General features: G+C 42.3%; 1 protein-coding gene across 1 annotated transcript in view; it reads right to left on the bottom strand.

The window, feature by feature from the left end:
- Window positions 1–9,183, bottom strand: part of Lrig3 (leucine rich repeats and immunoglobulin like domains 3) — a 49,361-nt gene extending 40,178 nt beyond the window's left edge. Inside the window, exons 1-3 of the mRNA XM_008846153.2 lie at window positions 8,700–9,183; window positions 3,104–3,175; window positions 2,825–2,899 (exon numbers count right to left, since the gene is read on the bottom strand). Of these exons, the coding sequence (XP_008844375.1) occupies window positions 2,825–2,899; window positions 3,104–3,175; window positions 8,700–8,917 (365 nt within the window). The 5' untranslated portion in view covers window positions 8,918–9,183. The remainder of the gene's footprint in view (window positions 1–2,824; window positions 2,900–3,103; window positions 3,176–8,699) is intronic.
- Between the last annotated feature and the right edge of the window lie 8,172 nt (window positions 9,184–17,355).

Below are 17,355 nucleotides of genomic sequence, written 5' to 3'. Positions count from 1 at the left end.
ACAGCTAAAAGTACTGAACAATCTAATCAGGTGGTCATCTCTAAAGCCAGTCACTCCAACTGAGACGTGCCTGTGGCCCAGACCAACAACAGCAGGAAGCTGGAATATAATCTTATATCCTCAAGACCTATACCATATGTAGATGGTGTATCATACATACAATTTATACAAAGATTGTGAGATCCCTTTTCCTTTTCCTTCCTTTCCTTTTCTCTCTCTCTCTTTTTTTTTTTTTTTTTTTTTTTTTTTTTTTGAGACAAGGTCTTACTATGTGGCCCTGGCTAGTCTGTTATGTAGACCAGGCTGGACTCAAATTCACAGAGCTCCACCTGCTTCTGCCTCCTGAATGCTGAGATTAAAGGTGTATGCTACCATATCTGGCCAATGATTGATTGACTGATTGGTTATTTTTATTTATGTGTAGTTGTGTGTTCTGTGTGAATGAATGCCACATGTAACAGATGCCTTGGAACTTAAGTCACAGGTGTTGTGAGCTGTCTGGCACGGGTGTTGCGAACTCAATTCAGGCCCTCTGAAAGAGCAGCAAGTGCTTTTAGGAGCCATCTCTACAGCCCCTAATTTTTCCTTTCTATAACACAAAATTTCAAATTATTTAACTTGTGTAAATAACCCATAAATCGTTTGCTTTCAGAAATTCTAAAAAAAAAAAATGAAAGAAAAAAACACTGATAACACAGAGGTCAAGAAATTCTGGAAACTACTTTGAAAAACATGTGACTTAAATATAGCGTGAAGGCAAGTATCTAATCTGAGTCATGTCATGTGGTTTAATACATTTTTTGAAGTTTGAGAAATGTATTTAAGTATTAATATCTAGCTCAGATGTTTTCAGGGGTTTCTCCCCTGAAGAAGAAAATGTTCCATCTACACAAGATAATATAGAAAATATTAGTACTTTAGAAACAATAACTGCACGTTACAATATCCCAAAGAGTCAGCAGGGGAAAATAAAGACTTTGTAGAAGGAAACAACCAAGAGAGGCAAATTTTTAAAGACATTTCAGAGTCATAAAAAGAACTCTTCACTCCCATGTTGCATGAGTACGCTCATCACATAAATCAGTCCTCACAGACTCCTCGTAAGCTAAGTCATAAACGGGCCCATCATTATATGTGTCGAACAAAGCTATGATGGGTCAGGTATACAAACCGCTGAAAGGGAAAGGAACTGAGATTACTGAGGCTAATTTGACATGGGACACTCAGTCAGGCTAAGTAGCATGGAGAAGAGTCCAAATGTTGAAGGTTTGTAACTTTTCATGTGGCATTCTAGATTTCTAATTACAAGTGACTGCTTTAAAAGGTGTGATCATTGCTATTTATTTCCAAGACAATTTCAGAACTTCCTTATGAGTTCTTAAGCTTTCAACTCTACACCATACCAAACTACAGACTGCTGCCCCACCCTACTCCGAACACAAAACACTGCAGACTCTCAGCTACCACTATGCCAGGCTCTCCTGAGCATGCTGACAGAATGTGCCAAAACACAGGACAAAGCCAGTAGGGTAAAGTGGGATTTTTAAAAGGTCCTTTGGTCAAACAAGAACGGCTCCCGATGCAAGATACCAAAACCAGTATTCCATTCAGATTCCAATAAAAAAAGACAAAGAAAATGAGTATTAATACTGGTATGAAAACATTTCTTTAATTCAGTGTTTATTTGTTAAATACCAACTGCTTTTTCTTTCATTCCTTTCTGGTTCTGATCTGTGGAAAAACCACATCAGTATCAAATGTCACTTAGGTCTTATTCAAACAGAAGAAAGCAGACAGAGCGGCTGCAGGGTGACTTGGCTGACCTGGGACTTCAGTAAAAACAAACCACTATAAATCACCAGATGTAAGCAATTGGAGAGTGATCACTTTAATTAATTGAACAGCTTTCCTGAAATTTACTGTATAATTTCAACCCTCCCAACACCTTTACCAGAAGAAAGGCACAATGGTGGTTTTTATTAAGTTGTATAAGGAACATGTTTTTAACTTCAGTGATAAGTATATTTTTTAATTATTCAAGATCAAGATGGGAAACTGCTTACTTTTAGAATTAAATCTGGACTGTATTCAATGCTACCTTTAAATTCTGGAAAGTCAAGGTTATCCCCCAAATATCTCAATACATGAATATAAGCATGTTATCTGCACTAAAAACACAGGAAATTTAACACAATTTTTATTGAATTTGAAGAATTTGCAAAATAACATTCAATGGTATTTCTGACTTTAATTAAAGATTTAATTTTAACTACATTGAAATTTTCAGTTGGGGTTTCTAAACCCTGATGGCCATGCCAAGCACCATGCTTAAAAGTCAATATCCCAATGGCATATTACCAATTCCCATTAACATCAGAATGTAAGTCTGATAACTCTCCACTGGCCCTACAAAGGCATAATCCGTAGGTCCAATGCCAACCACTGAGCAATACCAGAACTACTGGGCCACAGACTACAGTCAAATACAGGAGCTGAAAGAAGCTTCTTTGAATCTCAGAGACAGGTTTCATAATGATAGCAGAGTGTAAAGTGTTTTAAGGATGCTCAAAGGGATACAATTCAGTGGAAGAGCTCTTGCCTAGCGGGCACGAAGCCCTGGGTTCCATCTCAAGCACTGAAGTAAACAAATAAATAAATACTTGACATTTAGGAATGGAAAGTAAGTTAAAGAGGCCATCTTTATTGAACACCTGGAGGAAGGGTTCAAATCCTACTTATACGATCCTTACACTAGTCTATACAGAACTTCTCCTACCCATGGCTACTATAAACATGCATGTGATTGTTGTCGATATTCACTTACAAGGAGAACAGTGTAATGTTTGCTGCAACTGGTCCCATATTTGGAATCGTCTCTAATTCATTATTGTTCAGTTTCCTACGAATGCCAAAAGGAAAAGAAAAGTACAAGCTCATTAGGTTATCTGCAATCCATAGACGTGAATACAGTATACATTATTAAAATACAACTCCCAAGCTCAAGGTTTCAATAACTTCTCATAATCCAAAGATTCCTCCATTGAAATGGTATGAGAGGTAATATATTTCATGCAAACGTCAAACAGAAAGACCTAGGACTCACACTTCTCGAAGGTTTTGAAGGTGGCTCAGGGAACTTGTCTGGATGAAAGATAATCTGTTGTGACTTAGGTCCCTGTAAGAAAACAAAAAAATAAAATTATAAGACATCTCCAATAATCACTAATAGTGCTTAATGATCCACAGGCTGAGTGTGCTATGAATTAGCTCTAGCAACAGCAGTGACAAGCAGAGAAATAACTGGCCCACTCTGTCTACAAATGGACAACCCAAATCCCAAACTCAAAACTACAAACTCTGAAGACAAACTTAATTTAAGAGGCTGGCAGATTCAAACCCTTGAAGCCCACAGCATTTTTAAGAGATATTTTTGGCACACGGTGAACAGATCTTTTGTGAACTGAAGTTTGCTTCACCCTCCCATCTCCCCACTCCCAACTTGATATGATGACATCATAGCCCATGATGCCCAAAAGTGGTTAATGGGGCAGATTGCTGAAACGAAGCTTCTGCAGAAATGTTTTTATTATCACAGAATGAAATACCAATGTCCTTTCTGCAGTCAAACAGAATACAGGTTGCTTTCCATGCATATTTGTTTCTCTGGATTAAGGCACTAGATTATTTCAACTATGGTGCGTGTATGCATGCACACGTGCATGTCTGTCTGTCTGTCTTTACATATGTACATGCTCAAAAGATTCTCCACAACCTGAATCCTCTGCATTCACAAATTCCCTGAATCACAGTATCTAGGAACTTACACGACTTAAACCACCTCAACCATTTAATGTTAGGCAGATTGTACAAGCACCTGTAAATATATTTCAGTCACTAAAACAAATGTGGTTTTTACTCAAAGGCTCAGTCTAACTTAGTAACAATTTCCACAGGCCATCAGTACCACTAAAAGCAACAGACTCGTTTTATATACAGTACTTTGGGTTAGGAAATCAACTGAGCACTGAGATTTGAAACAGGGAACAAAATCTGACAAGTGTATTTGGTTATATTCTCTGCATGCTTTAATACCCTGCCTATATGCTTCCAAACTGTGTAATGAAGATGAAATGGCTGAATAACCCACTGGAAACTAGGCTCAGCCACAGTATGACTTCAAAACTCCCCTCAGGGAGAGGTAAACTGACAGTTACTAAATTAATTCTTCAGTGTTTAAAATGAAGACTTTTAAATAACTCAAGTTTTGAAAAACCAAAGATAGTTTATCAAAAGCATGGAGCCTGTTTCCTGCATCAGAATGCCCTCCCACAAACAATTAAAAAATAGAAATCACACCTCCAGGGAAGCGGTGTTACTTAGCCCTTAGTCAACGATTAGAAATCAAAGATGCTTTCAGTTTTCCAGTTTTTGTTTTGAGAGTAAACTTGGATTCGTATGTTTCACCTTAAAAAAAAAAGGAACCTGCAAAGATTTGATTTGAAATATGTTTGCTTAAAGACCTACCAGACAGTAACAGACATGAGTAGATTTGTTCTGGTAGAGTTATAACATGAAAAAAAAAAATCTGGCGCAGTCTTTAAACTATAAAAATCCTGCAATTACAGCCACTGCTGTGCATGCTCACCACGTTGGCTACAGCCAGACACTTTCCCTCCGAGGCCAGCCCAGGTCCATCTGGAGTTCATCAAGGAAGCCGTGAGCCCAACAACTCACGTTAGCATTCAAACAAAACCTGTGTGCCTTTAGCACCCCAGACAGTCACAGATTGCCCACATGGTTTAAAATACAACCAAAGAAAGTCCTTCACCTGGGACTTTAGCCCAAGTCTCATAGCAAGTCATTTGGACCTACTTAACTCAAGAAAGCTGAACCTGCCTCCCCATTGTTTCCTGTATTTGAAAACACAGGGGAACCAATCTGGTATTTACATTTAATACAGTACATTTTCCTTTACATTGAAAAAAAAAAAAAAGGCTAAAAACCACTCTTTGCTATTATTGTAAGGGCTATTTCACAGGGAGAACCTGGGAGAAGAGATTTGAGAGCTTAACTTTTTTCCACCAATAATAGGATGAGATTCCCCAACAGAAGACCTTTAAACTGAGAAACTGCCTTCAGAGCCCAGTTCACATTGGGGGAGCACTAGTTTCTGATTTAGCAGCAAGAGCTGGCAGCCTTAAATATTTCAGTTATTGCAACATGCTTCCATCCTTAAGCACCGTGTACTATTAAAACCACATTATATGTGGGAGAAGAAAAAAAATCACCCCTTAAGTGACTTTTACTGCTAAATACTTAAAGCCATGAAACTTTTAATGTACCTAAATTTAGATCTTAATGTAATATACATTTCAGAAATCATTACCCTAAAGTTAGAGGATGACACATTTTCCTAAATTTTCCATATATTGTTTTAATGACTAGGCCACTAAAGAATGATTCCAGACATACAACGCCAGTGTTTTTCTTAAACCCAGGACATAAACTATTCAATAAGAAGGGCAGATTCTTCATTTTGCAGAACTCCATGAATGAACATTTTCTCCATGGAACCTTTTATAAAGACTTGCTGTAGTGAGGTTAGTAAATGGGAAAGATGGTGAGGTAGAAGATTGTGAACTATTTACCCAGAAAGCAACTGGGCAAAGACTTGAAAACTCCAGGTCCTTGTGTGTGGTAGAGTTGAGTCGTTCTGCATTTTATCAAGCCAATGACCATATGTGAAAATCATTAATTTGACAACGTTTGGTTCCAGATATCATTTTCTTCCTTTTAAACATTTGGAAAATCTGACTTCTAACTTAAATTTGAAAATACAAATACAGCATTGCTTCTTATCAACCCCACTGGGGCCTGCAGGGCTGCTAATTCAGCAGAAATCTGGAAAGCCGAAAAACAAAAAGCCAGGCTGTAGCTGTTTTAAGACACTGATCCAAAGCGACTCATAAATCAGCCTGCTATGCTCAAGTTTTAGTCTGGAAAATATAGAAAAACAGCTGTGAAAACCATAAGGACTGTAAGCCCTTCCCCACCCCCAATTCCAGTCTGTGCCAGATTTATAACAGGCAACACCAAAGAAGTCACACCAGCACAAACCACCTTTCCGACTTTTGCGTCAGCCCTCTTGAGAACTTAAATATGTCTACATGATAAGATAAATAATCGGAAATTCCAGTGAGAATTTAATAATACTTGAACTCAGGTTGGCAATCAAGCCATTTTCCCCTTTTGGTTAAATAGCATATTTTAACAAGCCCTCCTCTTCAGGTTCAAAAGTCTAGAGGCACAAAGTTTTAGAGCAAGGTTCCAAGCAGTTACTGTTTCAACAGGTTATTTCTGAAAGGAGAACCGAGTACAATATTATTATTGTTCAGCTCAAACTATACGGCTTTCCCCACAAGGCCCGTCTATGGCAATAAGTCACAACTGGAGAGAGTGCAAAAGATATACACATGCACTCACGCAGCAGCAGACTTCCTTGACTGGCAGATGCAACAAAGGAAACAAAAGGCAAACGTCACACTCTCTCTGAATAGTGCTTTCATAAACAAGTCCAAAGACAAACCTTTGCTATTTTAATTACCGTGGAAAGAGAAGCTGTGAGGAGCAAGATGCATTTTTCTACTTACTCCCTGATCTTTGAAACATTCTACTTAACAGCTTTTCTAATTATGTAAAATTTAACTAGCAGCTTCACACACCTCCTACTGCAAGATGCCAAATACCAGGGTAAAACTCAGTGGCACCCTGCTTTTTGTTCCTCTCAAGAGGTGAAGGAGAGACCTCTAGAGCTCTGGGCACAAACAAAAGAAACTGACAGTAAGAACTTAAGACCACATGGTTCAGTGACACCTACAAGGATGGTCAGAAGTCACAAAAGTACAAGAATGACAGGCTGTTCAATGAGTGATCACAGCAGGGCTTCTGACAACAGACTGCCGGCTTATTTATACAAGTGGAACTTATTTTCACATACATTTAAGGAATGTGGACTTGTACTGAGACAATTTACTGCTGGCGGAAATGTAATTAAAGACTGTGCTAACCAAATAAACTGTAATTTGTTTTTAGTGTGCCACCAAATTATCTGCAAAACAAAATCCTAATTAGGTCAGCTACTTTTAAGACAATGTTTAAGTAGGTATTGAATCCTGCTTAGAAGTTGAGTTCAACTCAACTTCTAATCAAGGTCCACACAGTTATTTCTTTGACAGACATCTAAGTTCACACAGTTATTTCTTTGAAAGACATCTAAGTCCATAAAAAATAAAACTGCACTCTGGGATCATGCAGTGGGCCACTCGTTGAGAAACTATTGACTACAGGTCGATTTAGGGAAGAAGGATCTCTAAGTGCATGGGGGAAGCACTGCCTTGACTTTCTCTCTGGTCCCTGCATTATTCCTAGGTGTTTGCCTCTAGGCATTCACATGCTCAGTTCCATATGTTGTCAATAGAGCCATTCACATTTCATGAATGCAGCGTGACCTCTACTAGAGGCAATTGAATAGAATTAGCCACAACTAATTGAAAGTCTTCCTGCTTTAGGTTAAAGTCCTTATCTCCTCCTTCATGTGTAATAAAAACTACTAAATGAGACATACCATGATCAGCGATTAACTATCAATCCAATTCTCTTCAATTCTATTTTCTTATTAAACCATGTTTTTAAAAGAGCATACAGTTTGATAGTCAACAAATTATAATTGACAAATAAAAGAGTTTAGATTAGCACACTGATATAAAAGCAGTTTCTTCAACTACCTGGTCAAACCCTTCAGCCACCATTGTTAAGACCTTCGATGGTCTGCCGTTGTTTAAGAACTGAGAATTTCCACTGCAATTCCACTAGGCCCAAATCGAAGAATCTTAAGTATGAAGTACAATTCGATTTCTTTTAAACGGGACTACTTAAAAATATACAACGTTTGCTTTTTTGCTCATGGCTTAAACATCCCTCCAATTTTAACAAAATTAGGGGTTAGGAGAGAATACAGTGAGTTGACATTTGGAAAGGGCCGCATTTCCAAGGATATTACATTTTCTTTCTTGTTCCTCCACAGAGCTGGCAGTGGTTTCAGGTTTTCAGACTCAAATCCAAAATCTGTATTTCGGCGAAAATCCAAACACTTGCATAACAGCACTCGGCGCTCTCCCTAAACCTTCCAGTCTAGGAGCTACAGAAACCAGATCAAGTCCTCGGTTCTGAAACGCCTACTTCCTCCCTTTCCTTATCTACTGATCTATTTTTCCACCCAACTTCTCACCGGACGGTGGACGTGTTACCAAGTGGCCCAGGAGGGAGGCTGACGGTCTGCTAATGTGAAATCTGGCACAGGAAGGAGAACAAAAGTATGCGTACCATCGCTAGAGCAGCGGCCCAACAGCAGGGAGGCTTGCGTGCCCTGACTGGCAGGCCGGGATCCGAACCCAGGGAGATGCTAGAGCCGGGCCAGTTTCTCACATGCACTCAGAAATAAACTTGCGGAGTCTGGGTGGCCCCTGCAAGTCGCCAGTGTCCCCTCCCCCGGCTCAGGAGCAGTCTAGTGGCCAGCGCCAAGCCCCCACCTGCGTGGTACCGGGGAGGGAGACTGAGTCCCCGCGGGGCTCCACCCACGGTCACTCCACGCGAGCACCCCCGGGGGTGCATCCCCTTCGCCCCGCGAGAAGGATACTCACAGCCGGGCGACCCAGGCCGGGAGCGACTGAGGAAGGTGCTCCAGCCGGCGGCGGCTGCAGTCCAGCAGGTCCCCGAAGCAGCGGCAGGGAACCGGGCACGGGCGCTGCTCCGCATCCTCCAGGCGGCCTCGGTGCTCCTCCCGGGCCGCGCGCCCCAGCCCCGCGCACAGCAGCAGTCCCAGCACCACCGCGGTCGCTCGGAGCCTCCGCGCGCCCATCGTCCTGCGTGCCGCGGCCCTAGGCTCCGCGGCCCTGTGCCCGCCCGGACTGGCCAACCCGCTTCCAGCCGAGCCTGGACGCGCGGATCGAGGCCGCCTGCTCCTCTCCGCGCCTGTGGGCTCTGCTTCTTTCACTCCCTAGGGCCAAGGCCTCGCATGCCCTGGAGCGGCAGGACAACCAGCGGGGAAGGACGGCCAGCGCGGCAGGGACAGCCCGAGCGGCACCCGCGAGCTCGATCGCCCGCAAAGAAACTTTTCCTGCGGCGGGGAGTGGCGGGGCGCGAAGTCCCAGCGCTGCCCAGTGGCGAGGCGGGGCGCGGAGGCGGACTCGCGCCCATTGGCCCGCCTGGCACCCCGCGGCCACGTGACAACAACAAGGCTCCAGCTCCGGGCGGGAGCACAAGAGAAAGTGGAGCTGAGATTGTAGGAAATTCCGAGTTACATTTTCCAGGCGGTCCAGCCAGAAGTCTCCGCTCCATCCTGGGAACCATAGACCAGATGGAGTGGAAGGGCCAAAGGGAGCGGGAGAACGGCTGAGTGAATAGAATACCAGTCTAGTTCTCAGCTTTGGATTTACTTGGGGGGAAACTTCGGGGAGTGAAGCCAAATTAGTTTTGTTATCGGGAAACATTTCAATGCCAAGTTAATAAAACACCATCCGCAGATGAAACAAAGGCTTTGATGAAAGCAGTTTTAATATTGATATCAGCGGGGGCGGGGGGTTTGACTTCCATAAATTGGAATTTTAAAAAATCAATATATAAACATTATGGGTTTGGATATGATATCTTGAGTTACAATGGAGCTGGGTGGCAGTGTTTTTTATTTATTTATTTTATTTTAATAAACCTGTGTGTTGGCCATCAGATTCCAGGCAATAGCTAAGAGTAATAAAATAATCAGAGTAATATTTACTAGAACCTTGAAAGAGAAGCAATATATGCACCCTTGTCTATCTACCTGGTCTTTGAGTGAAGACAGGTCTTGATTGACAAGGCTATCAGGCTTTAAAAGCACTTGTTTGTCTTTGGAGTATGTTGAGGGGGAGGATGTAGTCAAACTAGGCTTCCCTCTCGGTGAAGTCTGTCTCTACTCACTCCAGCAGACAACTGAAGTTGTCATTGGACCCTGAAAGTTATAGAGACTTCAGAGATGCTGCGCTAGCCCCTCCATCTGGGGGAAGGGCAGGTAATAGATCTTGAAGAGCTACCTAATTCATTGGAGGATGGGGTGAAACTAATTTTACAGTTCCATTTCCATAGGCTGTTGGCTGCATGCTGTCTACCCACACATGTCTGCGACTGGGGCTGCTTAACTAGTTCCTTGATGAGGAATGAGATAGCTAGTGGACTTGGGACTTTAACCCATGCCCATTGGTTTCCACTTCAGCAAATCATCCATGTGAGCACTGCCTTTCATGGAGAAAGAAGACTCTGAAGTTGACCTCCTTACTTAACCCTACTTAGATAAGGTATCAACTATGCTTCTTTCCAACTGCCTATAGCATCAACCCCATCATCTTTTAAAATGACATATTGCTTGGTGGTGCACACCTCTAATCCCAGCAATTACTCGGGAGGCATAGGCAGGCTGATCTCTGTGAGTTTGAGGCCAGCCTGGTCTACATAGCAAGTTCCAGGCTAGCTGGGGCTATAGGGAGACCCTGTTTCAAAAAGACCAAAAAAAAAAAAAAAACCCACAAAATAACAAAACAAACTTAAAATGATATACCAGAGGTATTTGGGGGCCTAGAGAGATGGCTCAGTGGTTAAAAGTACTGGCTGCTCTTGCAGAGGACCCATATTCTGTTTCCATCACCCACATGGCACTCACAACCACCTGTAACTTCCAGTCCAGGGAATCTGATGCCCTCTTCTGGCCTCCAGAGGCACTGTATGCACATAGTATGCATTCGGGCAAACACATACACATAAAAATACATGAATCTTTCTTAAATATATTTGTAATTATGGGACCTCAATTCTAAATTATGAGTTTGGTTATGACCTACAGTCAGGGTATGGATTTTTCAGTTTAGTATAACCCTTCTAATTCACAGAAGGAAAATCAAAGTTTAGTGCTTTGAAGTTTTTGACAAGGAAGAAAAGTATCATTGCACACATTCCATTATATGTAAGCATGGTGCTGTGAATATTGTGACTTGCTCCAGAGATGTCACTCACTTGGCAGAGCTAATCAGACATGTTACCATCTCGGCAGTGTTAGCCTCACTTTTCCTGTCCTAAATCATTTAATCTTCTTCGGTAAATTGAATTTACACTTCTATACTGGTATTTACATCTCATCTGTATTTCCAGACTGGAACTTTCTCCTACTTCACTCTTACCACCACCTCCATATGTAGCCAATCCGCAAGTTGTGTTGAAGCCAGCCCCTGAATGTGCCTTGTCTCTGTCTCCTCAGAAGTCATGTAGATGCAGGCCTTGTCAGCTCCTGCTTGGATAAAGGCCATATCTGGCATTCCAGTCCTTGCCTCACAATGAAGTCAAGTGATCTCCCCAAAGCTCCAATCAGAGCCTGTGACTCCCCTACCTGATTCCTTTCACAGGTCCCATTGTCCAGGGAATAAAGTTCAAATGTTGAGAGTAAACTCTGGAGTCTTTTCTGTGTTTGGCCTCCACTCCCCTCTTCAACTTGCTATGTTTCCTCCTCTCCTTTCCAGTCTAGGAGCTTGATTCACTGCAGATTTGCTCTCTGCTCTTTTATGTGCTGCTCCCCTCACTGTCCAGATCTCTCTCTTTCCTCTGCTCGGTCGGTCTATTCACACTTCTGCTTAGGCATCCCCCCAAGCAGTCTTCCCAAAGCCCTTAATGTGTTCCCAGCACATTGGCTGGATCCAGTTTCTCAACAGGCAAGTTGGGAATACAATCAAAGCTCTTTCACTTGACTTTCCTTTATCAGCTCCCTGGGGTCTCTATCATCCACTGTGTTCTTAGTAAACCCTACTGACAATGGTGGCCTAGGACTCATCTGGAGGCCACTAGCCCCTCCCTAGCACACCCTTTTGCATGTGTGTTCCTTCCATTCCAGTGCTGACCCTCAGTAGGTCCAGATGAATTCTACAATTCAATGAAACACTGGGTTAACCACATAAATATGAGCATAGCAAGAAAAAAAGCTTCATTTCTGTGTTCATGAATTTGAAGTTTGGGAAATATCCTTTAAAGGTAATCACTAAAACAAGGTTATCAAATTAGGTGAGCAAGAAAATTGTGAAAATAGGGGGGAGGCTTTTAGTTTATTTCCTGCTGTCGTAACAGAACACCCAAGAAACCTATGACAATCAGAGATGTGTTTTGAGTACCATTCTGGAGTCTGGGAAGTTCAACATCAGAGGTCCCACATCTGGGGAGGGAGGGCCTTCTTGTACCTCATCATGTGGCAGAAGACACTGAATGAGAGGGAGAGGGGACAGAGAAGGGCAAGGGAAGAAGAACAGTGGAGAAGTTGAAAAGGCCAGATTGATCCTTTTGTCAGGGACCTGTTTGGGCCAGAATGGCATTAATCCATTCATGAGGCCCAAGCCTCCATGACCTCCTAAAGATCCCACCTTCAATATCATTGCCTTGGGGATTAAGTCTGCCACACATGAACGTAGAGGGAAATACTGAAGCCACAGCAGGGGGATTTCTGGATCTCTGGGAAATTCTTCCCACAGATTGCTAAGCAAGTCTTCTTAAGATCTTGTTCTACTTTGAAGTAATAGACCACAGAGGGTGCTTTATGGGTGTGGCTTAAACTTGTATAGAAAGTCATGTGACCATTGAGCCTAAAAGACATCGCATGGAAAAGATGTGCCATGGGTTAAATCTGTATGTGCCTCAACCCAGTATGCCCTAACTATGCAGTCAAAAGAAAGGGACTCTCCTACATGGAAATTGAAACCAGGGCAATGGTTTGACAGACTTCCCAAACCTTTCAGAGAGCAAAGGGAAGGGGGATGTACAAGTGGGTGTGTATCTGTCTAGGAAGATGGGGACCTAAATATGATTTTAGGTTCCTCACAGCCCTGTGTTGATTCTGTTGCAGTGTGTAAGAAATAAAACTGAAAGCAAAGTGCCAGGAAAGATAGCCTGCACTTTTAATCCATGTTTGCCACCATCATGTGTTGGAACCTTTTATCTCTAACATGCTGAGGTGGGAAGTAGAACCCGGAAGAGCAACATGGTGGCCCGGAAGCTCTGCCCTGCTTTTCTGACAGGGTCACAGTGGGCCTCCGTTTCCTATTCTGACTGTGGGCTTGCCGTGAAGGTTGGTCTCTTTCTCTCTCATGTGCTTTCTTGTTCCTTCCTGTCTTCTGCTATGAAATGATACAACTAAAAGGTTCTCGCCAGATGGGGGCCCCTTGACCTAGGGCTTCTGAGCCTCAATGATTATAGGAAACAGATCTCTGTTGTTTCTAAATTCCCCAGCCTCAGGCATCCTGTTATGGTGGCACAAGATGAACTAAGAAAATGAGCACAGACTTCTGTTAATTTCCCAAAGTTTACTAGCAAATAACAATCACCCCAGAAACAGGCTTAGTGAATTGCTGATCCTCTTATGCTGTTGTTTTTCCATACACACACACACGTGCATACCCATGGGTACAACACATGGGATAGTGTCTGCTTGACTTTTGGTGGCTAATGTCTCATCGATGAGAATTTAGTGTGAGGTAGACAAATTTATTTTGACTGGAGCTCATTTAACATCTCAATTAAAATGAGATAAAGTGGTGGATTTTTCTAATCCTTCTGAGGTTTACAGTGTCGCCAGGGAGGTGAAAATGAAAACGGAGTTTCCGCTGTAAATCACTTAAATCGCACCAGCTTCCCATTTATAACTTTGTTTCTGGTGAATGGCAAGTCCCAACCATTTTTCCAAACAGCTTCCTACTAGCCCATTGTGTGTGTGTGTGTGTGTGTGTGTGTGTGTGTGTGTGTGTGTGTGTGTGTGTGTAGCCCAGCCCCAGTGTTCTTTTAGGCTTTTTTTACTCCTGATTTTCTCTTTCACCGCTGGCAAGTGTGAGACTTTCTTATCTGGAGTGCTGGCAAGGCCAATAGCTCACAGATAAAAAGTAATAGAGGTGCTAAGCTGTCGTTTTAACATCCAAGGACAAGACTGGAGCTGAACTGCTCAGGACTTGCCTTATCACTACAGTGAATGACATGGTCTGTGTACTTGTGAATTGTGAAAAGGGGACCTTGATAAGGCAATAGAGGAAGAAAAGCACAAAAATCCCAGATAAGATGTGGAACTAAATCTCCCTATGTTCTTGTAACCCAACCAGATCTTTTTGGTTCATTAAGGCATTTTAGAAGATGGAGATCATTCTCTTTTCTTACACACAGGCACACACACACATGAAATGCAAAGCTGCACATAAAGAGCAGAATCTCACTTTAGAAAGGCCCTACTACAAATGAATCTTAACTCCTTAGAAAATATTTAGAAGGTTGAAGATAGCCGTCCATCTGTTTTACTTAACTGTGTGATCTTACTTGAATTAAAAGCAAACATTGTAATCTGAACATTGACTTAGTTATAAATTAAATAGATGCTATTTTATAGTTTATTTACATCTCAAATCACCTTCCAGGAATAAATGTGTGTTCTGAGGAAAACTCATATTGTGAGTAAAACTAGATATCCAGGAAATCAACTGCATGTTACCTGCGAGCTCCAGGGTACCTGAAGATGAGGCTGAGGAATGGGCTAGGGGCCCATTGGACCCATACCAGATTCTCCTCACTGCAGTGTCTTTTCCCAGCAAGGGTTCTACATTAGCTGTGATAAAACGTCATGACCAAGGCAACATAGAGAAGGAAAAGTTTATTTCAGCTTGCAGCTCTGGAGGGATGAGTTGAGTCCCTCATGGCCAGGGAGGGCTAGCAGAAGGCAGCCAGAGCTGAAAGCTGAGAGCTCTCATCTTCAGCTAGGCACAGGAAGCAGAGAAAGAGAAACTGAAGTGGGGCAGGGCTATGCACTCTCAAAGGCCAGGGTGTGCTTCCTCCAGCATGGTCACACCTCCTACACGTTCCTGAGCCTTCCCAAACAGCACCACCAACTAACCCAGTGCTGAAACACTTGAGCCTGTTGAGGGTCCTTTCATTCAAACCACCAAAAGTTGATCTCAGTGGGATCTGGTTTGTCCTTCCTTGGAGAATCTTAAGAGGTTTTTAATTCTTCTAGTCCCATCACTTGATCCTACCCCCTAGCAATAATCAATCCTAAAACTCTACTGGGAAACCTCAGACACTAAACTCCTAAACTAGACATCTTGCTGGGAATATAAAACATAAAGCTTGACAAGCTGCTGCCACAGAAGACCAGAAGATGAAGGGAAGAAACTTTCATTCCCTTGAAACTTCCACTTTCCTCATCTAGAAAATGGGTTAAGAGCGACACTGCTACCCAGTAGAACTTTATAGCAAAATGTCCCATAAAGAGTCCGGTCCTTATCTTTTAACTCCCAAATTGTCTATTTCTCTTCTTTGTGCAGACAGATGAGTCAATAAGGGCTGGAGAGATGGCTCAGCAGTTAAGAGCACTGACTGCTCTTGCAGAGGACCAGGGCTCGATTCCCAGCACCCAGATGGCAGCTAGGAACCATCCTTAGCTCCAGTTCCAGGGGAATCTGATGCCCTCTTCTGACCTCCTCAGCACTGCACGACACGGGTGCACTCACATACATACAGGCAATATACTCTTACACATAAAAAATAAAAACGATGAATAAAATATTTAAAAAGCCCAGATGAGTCTAGCCAATAATAGAAACATTTTGCTGTTGGGAGTATTTATCAATGAAGTTGCATGAACCTTCAATGGTTAAATAATATTTAAATTGAGAATGGAAAAGGAAACCTTTTGTAACCTTCATGTAAGCCCTTCAATCTACGTATTATGATAGCATACTGTATGCATTTTAGTACAAACTTTTTATGACATCTCAAGAAGTTATATGTAATTCAGTTTATGCCATGAGTTCAAAGAAAATCTTTAGGCATATTTACTAAAAGACCCCATGCCTCCTGGGAACTTCCCTGTGCAATGTTTGCTCCCACTTCTTAGATGAACAGTTGGTCTAAACACTATTCTAAGAATTAATTTGCGTCACTAAACCATGAGAGTGCTCATAAATGAGTTGTTTATTGCTTTTATTTACAATTTCATCCTCTTCCACAATTTACATTTACTCAGGCATATCAAATTATTAAGGTGACTTTGTGGTGAACACCCTTAGAATAATGTTCCCTGCATTAAAGCCTCAGCTTCTAGTCCTAAATAAGAGGACACACATGATGCCACATTATCACTGTGTATGAGTATTTTAAAAAAAAGAATAAAGAAACATTCTGATGGAAAGCAATTGGTTTTGAACTTTAAAAAAATTTATTGAGTATTTGTACATTTCATACAATAGTTCTTAATCAAATTTAGACTCCCCCCATCTATGCCCCCCAACCAGACCTCATATACTCCACCATACATGGTAAGTCCTATTCAGTAAAACATTTGTACCCACATAGCCTTTGGTGTAAATTCATCCCCTGGAATTTAGTCATCCTATGTAGAGAATGTCAGTAAAGCCTATTCTCTCTCACCTAGTAGTAATCAGTCTCCAGTATTTCCCAGACTAGGGCTGGCCCACCACCTACGTCCCTCCCTCCACTCTGGGCCCTTGTCTGATTGAGATGGCATGGGTCCTGTGCTCGATGCCACCATTGCCACGAGTTCACATGTGCAAGCTTCCAATGGCCTGAAGGCCTCTGCTTCCCTGTGCTCATGAACCAGCCCTGGCTCTTAGAACCTTTCCACCTCTTCTTCCACAACGGTCCCTGGGTGGGAATGGTTTAATATAGGAGTCCTATCCAGGGACACACACTCTGCAGTCTCCTGTTCTTTAAAACTTGGCCAGTTGTGGCCTTCTGTGTGCATTGCACTCTGTTGTATAAGGAAGCTTCATTAGTAAGAGTTGAGGGATGCACTAGTTTTCTCTCTACCCCCCCATTCTGCTCTGTTCCATAAGCCTTAGGTGTAGAGGTTCAACTGTAGATATGTCACCTAGGACTGGGTGTCTCTCAGACATACATTCTCTGTGTCTGACGAGTTGTGGGATTCTGTAGTAGCCTCAATCTGTCGCAAAAAGAAACTTTTTTGACGAACGGTGTATGGTATATTTGTCTGTAAATATAAGGAGCCATATTTAGCATAGAGTAAGAAATTTCATTTGTCTAGAAATATGACAGAGATAGGGTTTTCTCTAGGATCTATGACCCTCTAGCCATGTGTATTTGGCAGTGCTTACAGTGTTACCCATGAGTTCCCTCCCCTGAGAGGGCTTTAAGTTCAAGTAGATAACTATTGATTACTCCTCACATAAATGCCACTACTGCATCAGTAGAGGTAGTTTGCTGTGCCAATCATTACGG

The sequence above is a fragment of the Nannospalax galili genome, unplaced genomic scaffold (assembly GCF_000622305.1).
Source record: "Nannospalax galili isolate Female #2095 unplaced genomic scaffold, S.galili_v1.0 scaffold202, whole genome shotgun sequence".
In the NCBI taxonomy this organism is placed as follows: domain Eukaryota; kingdom Metazoa; phylum Chordata; class Mammalia; order Rodentia; family Spalacidae; genus Nannospalax; species Nannospalax galili.
The sequence above is the reverse complement of the archived record's forward strand: the minus strand, read 5'-3'. Positions and strand labels throughout refer to the sequence as shown.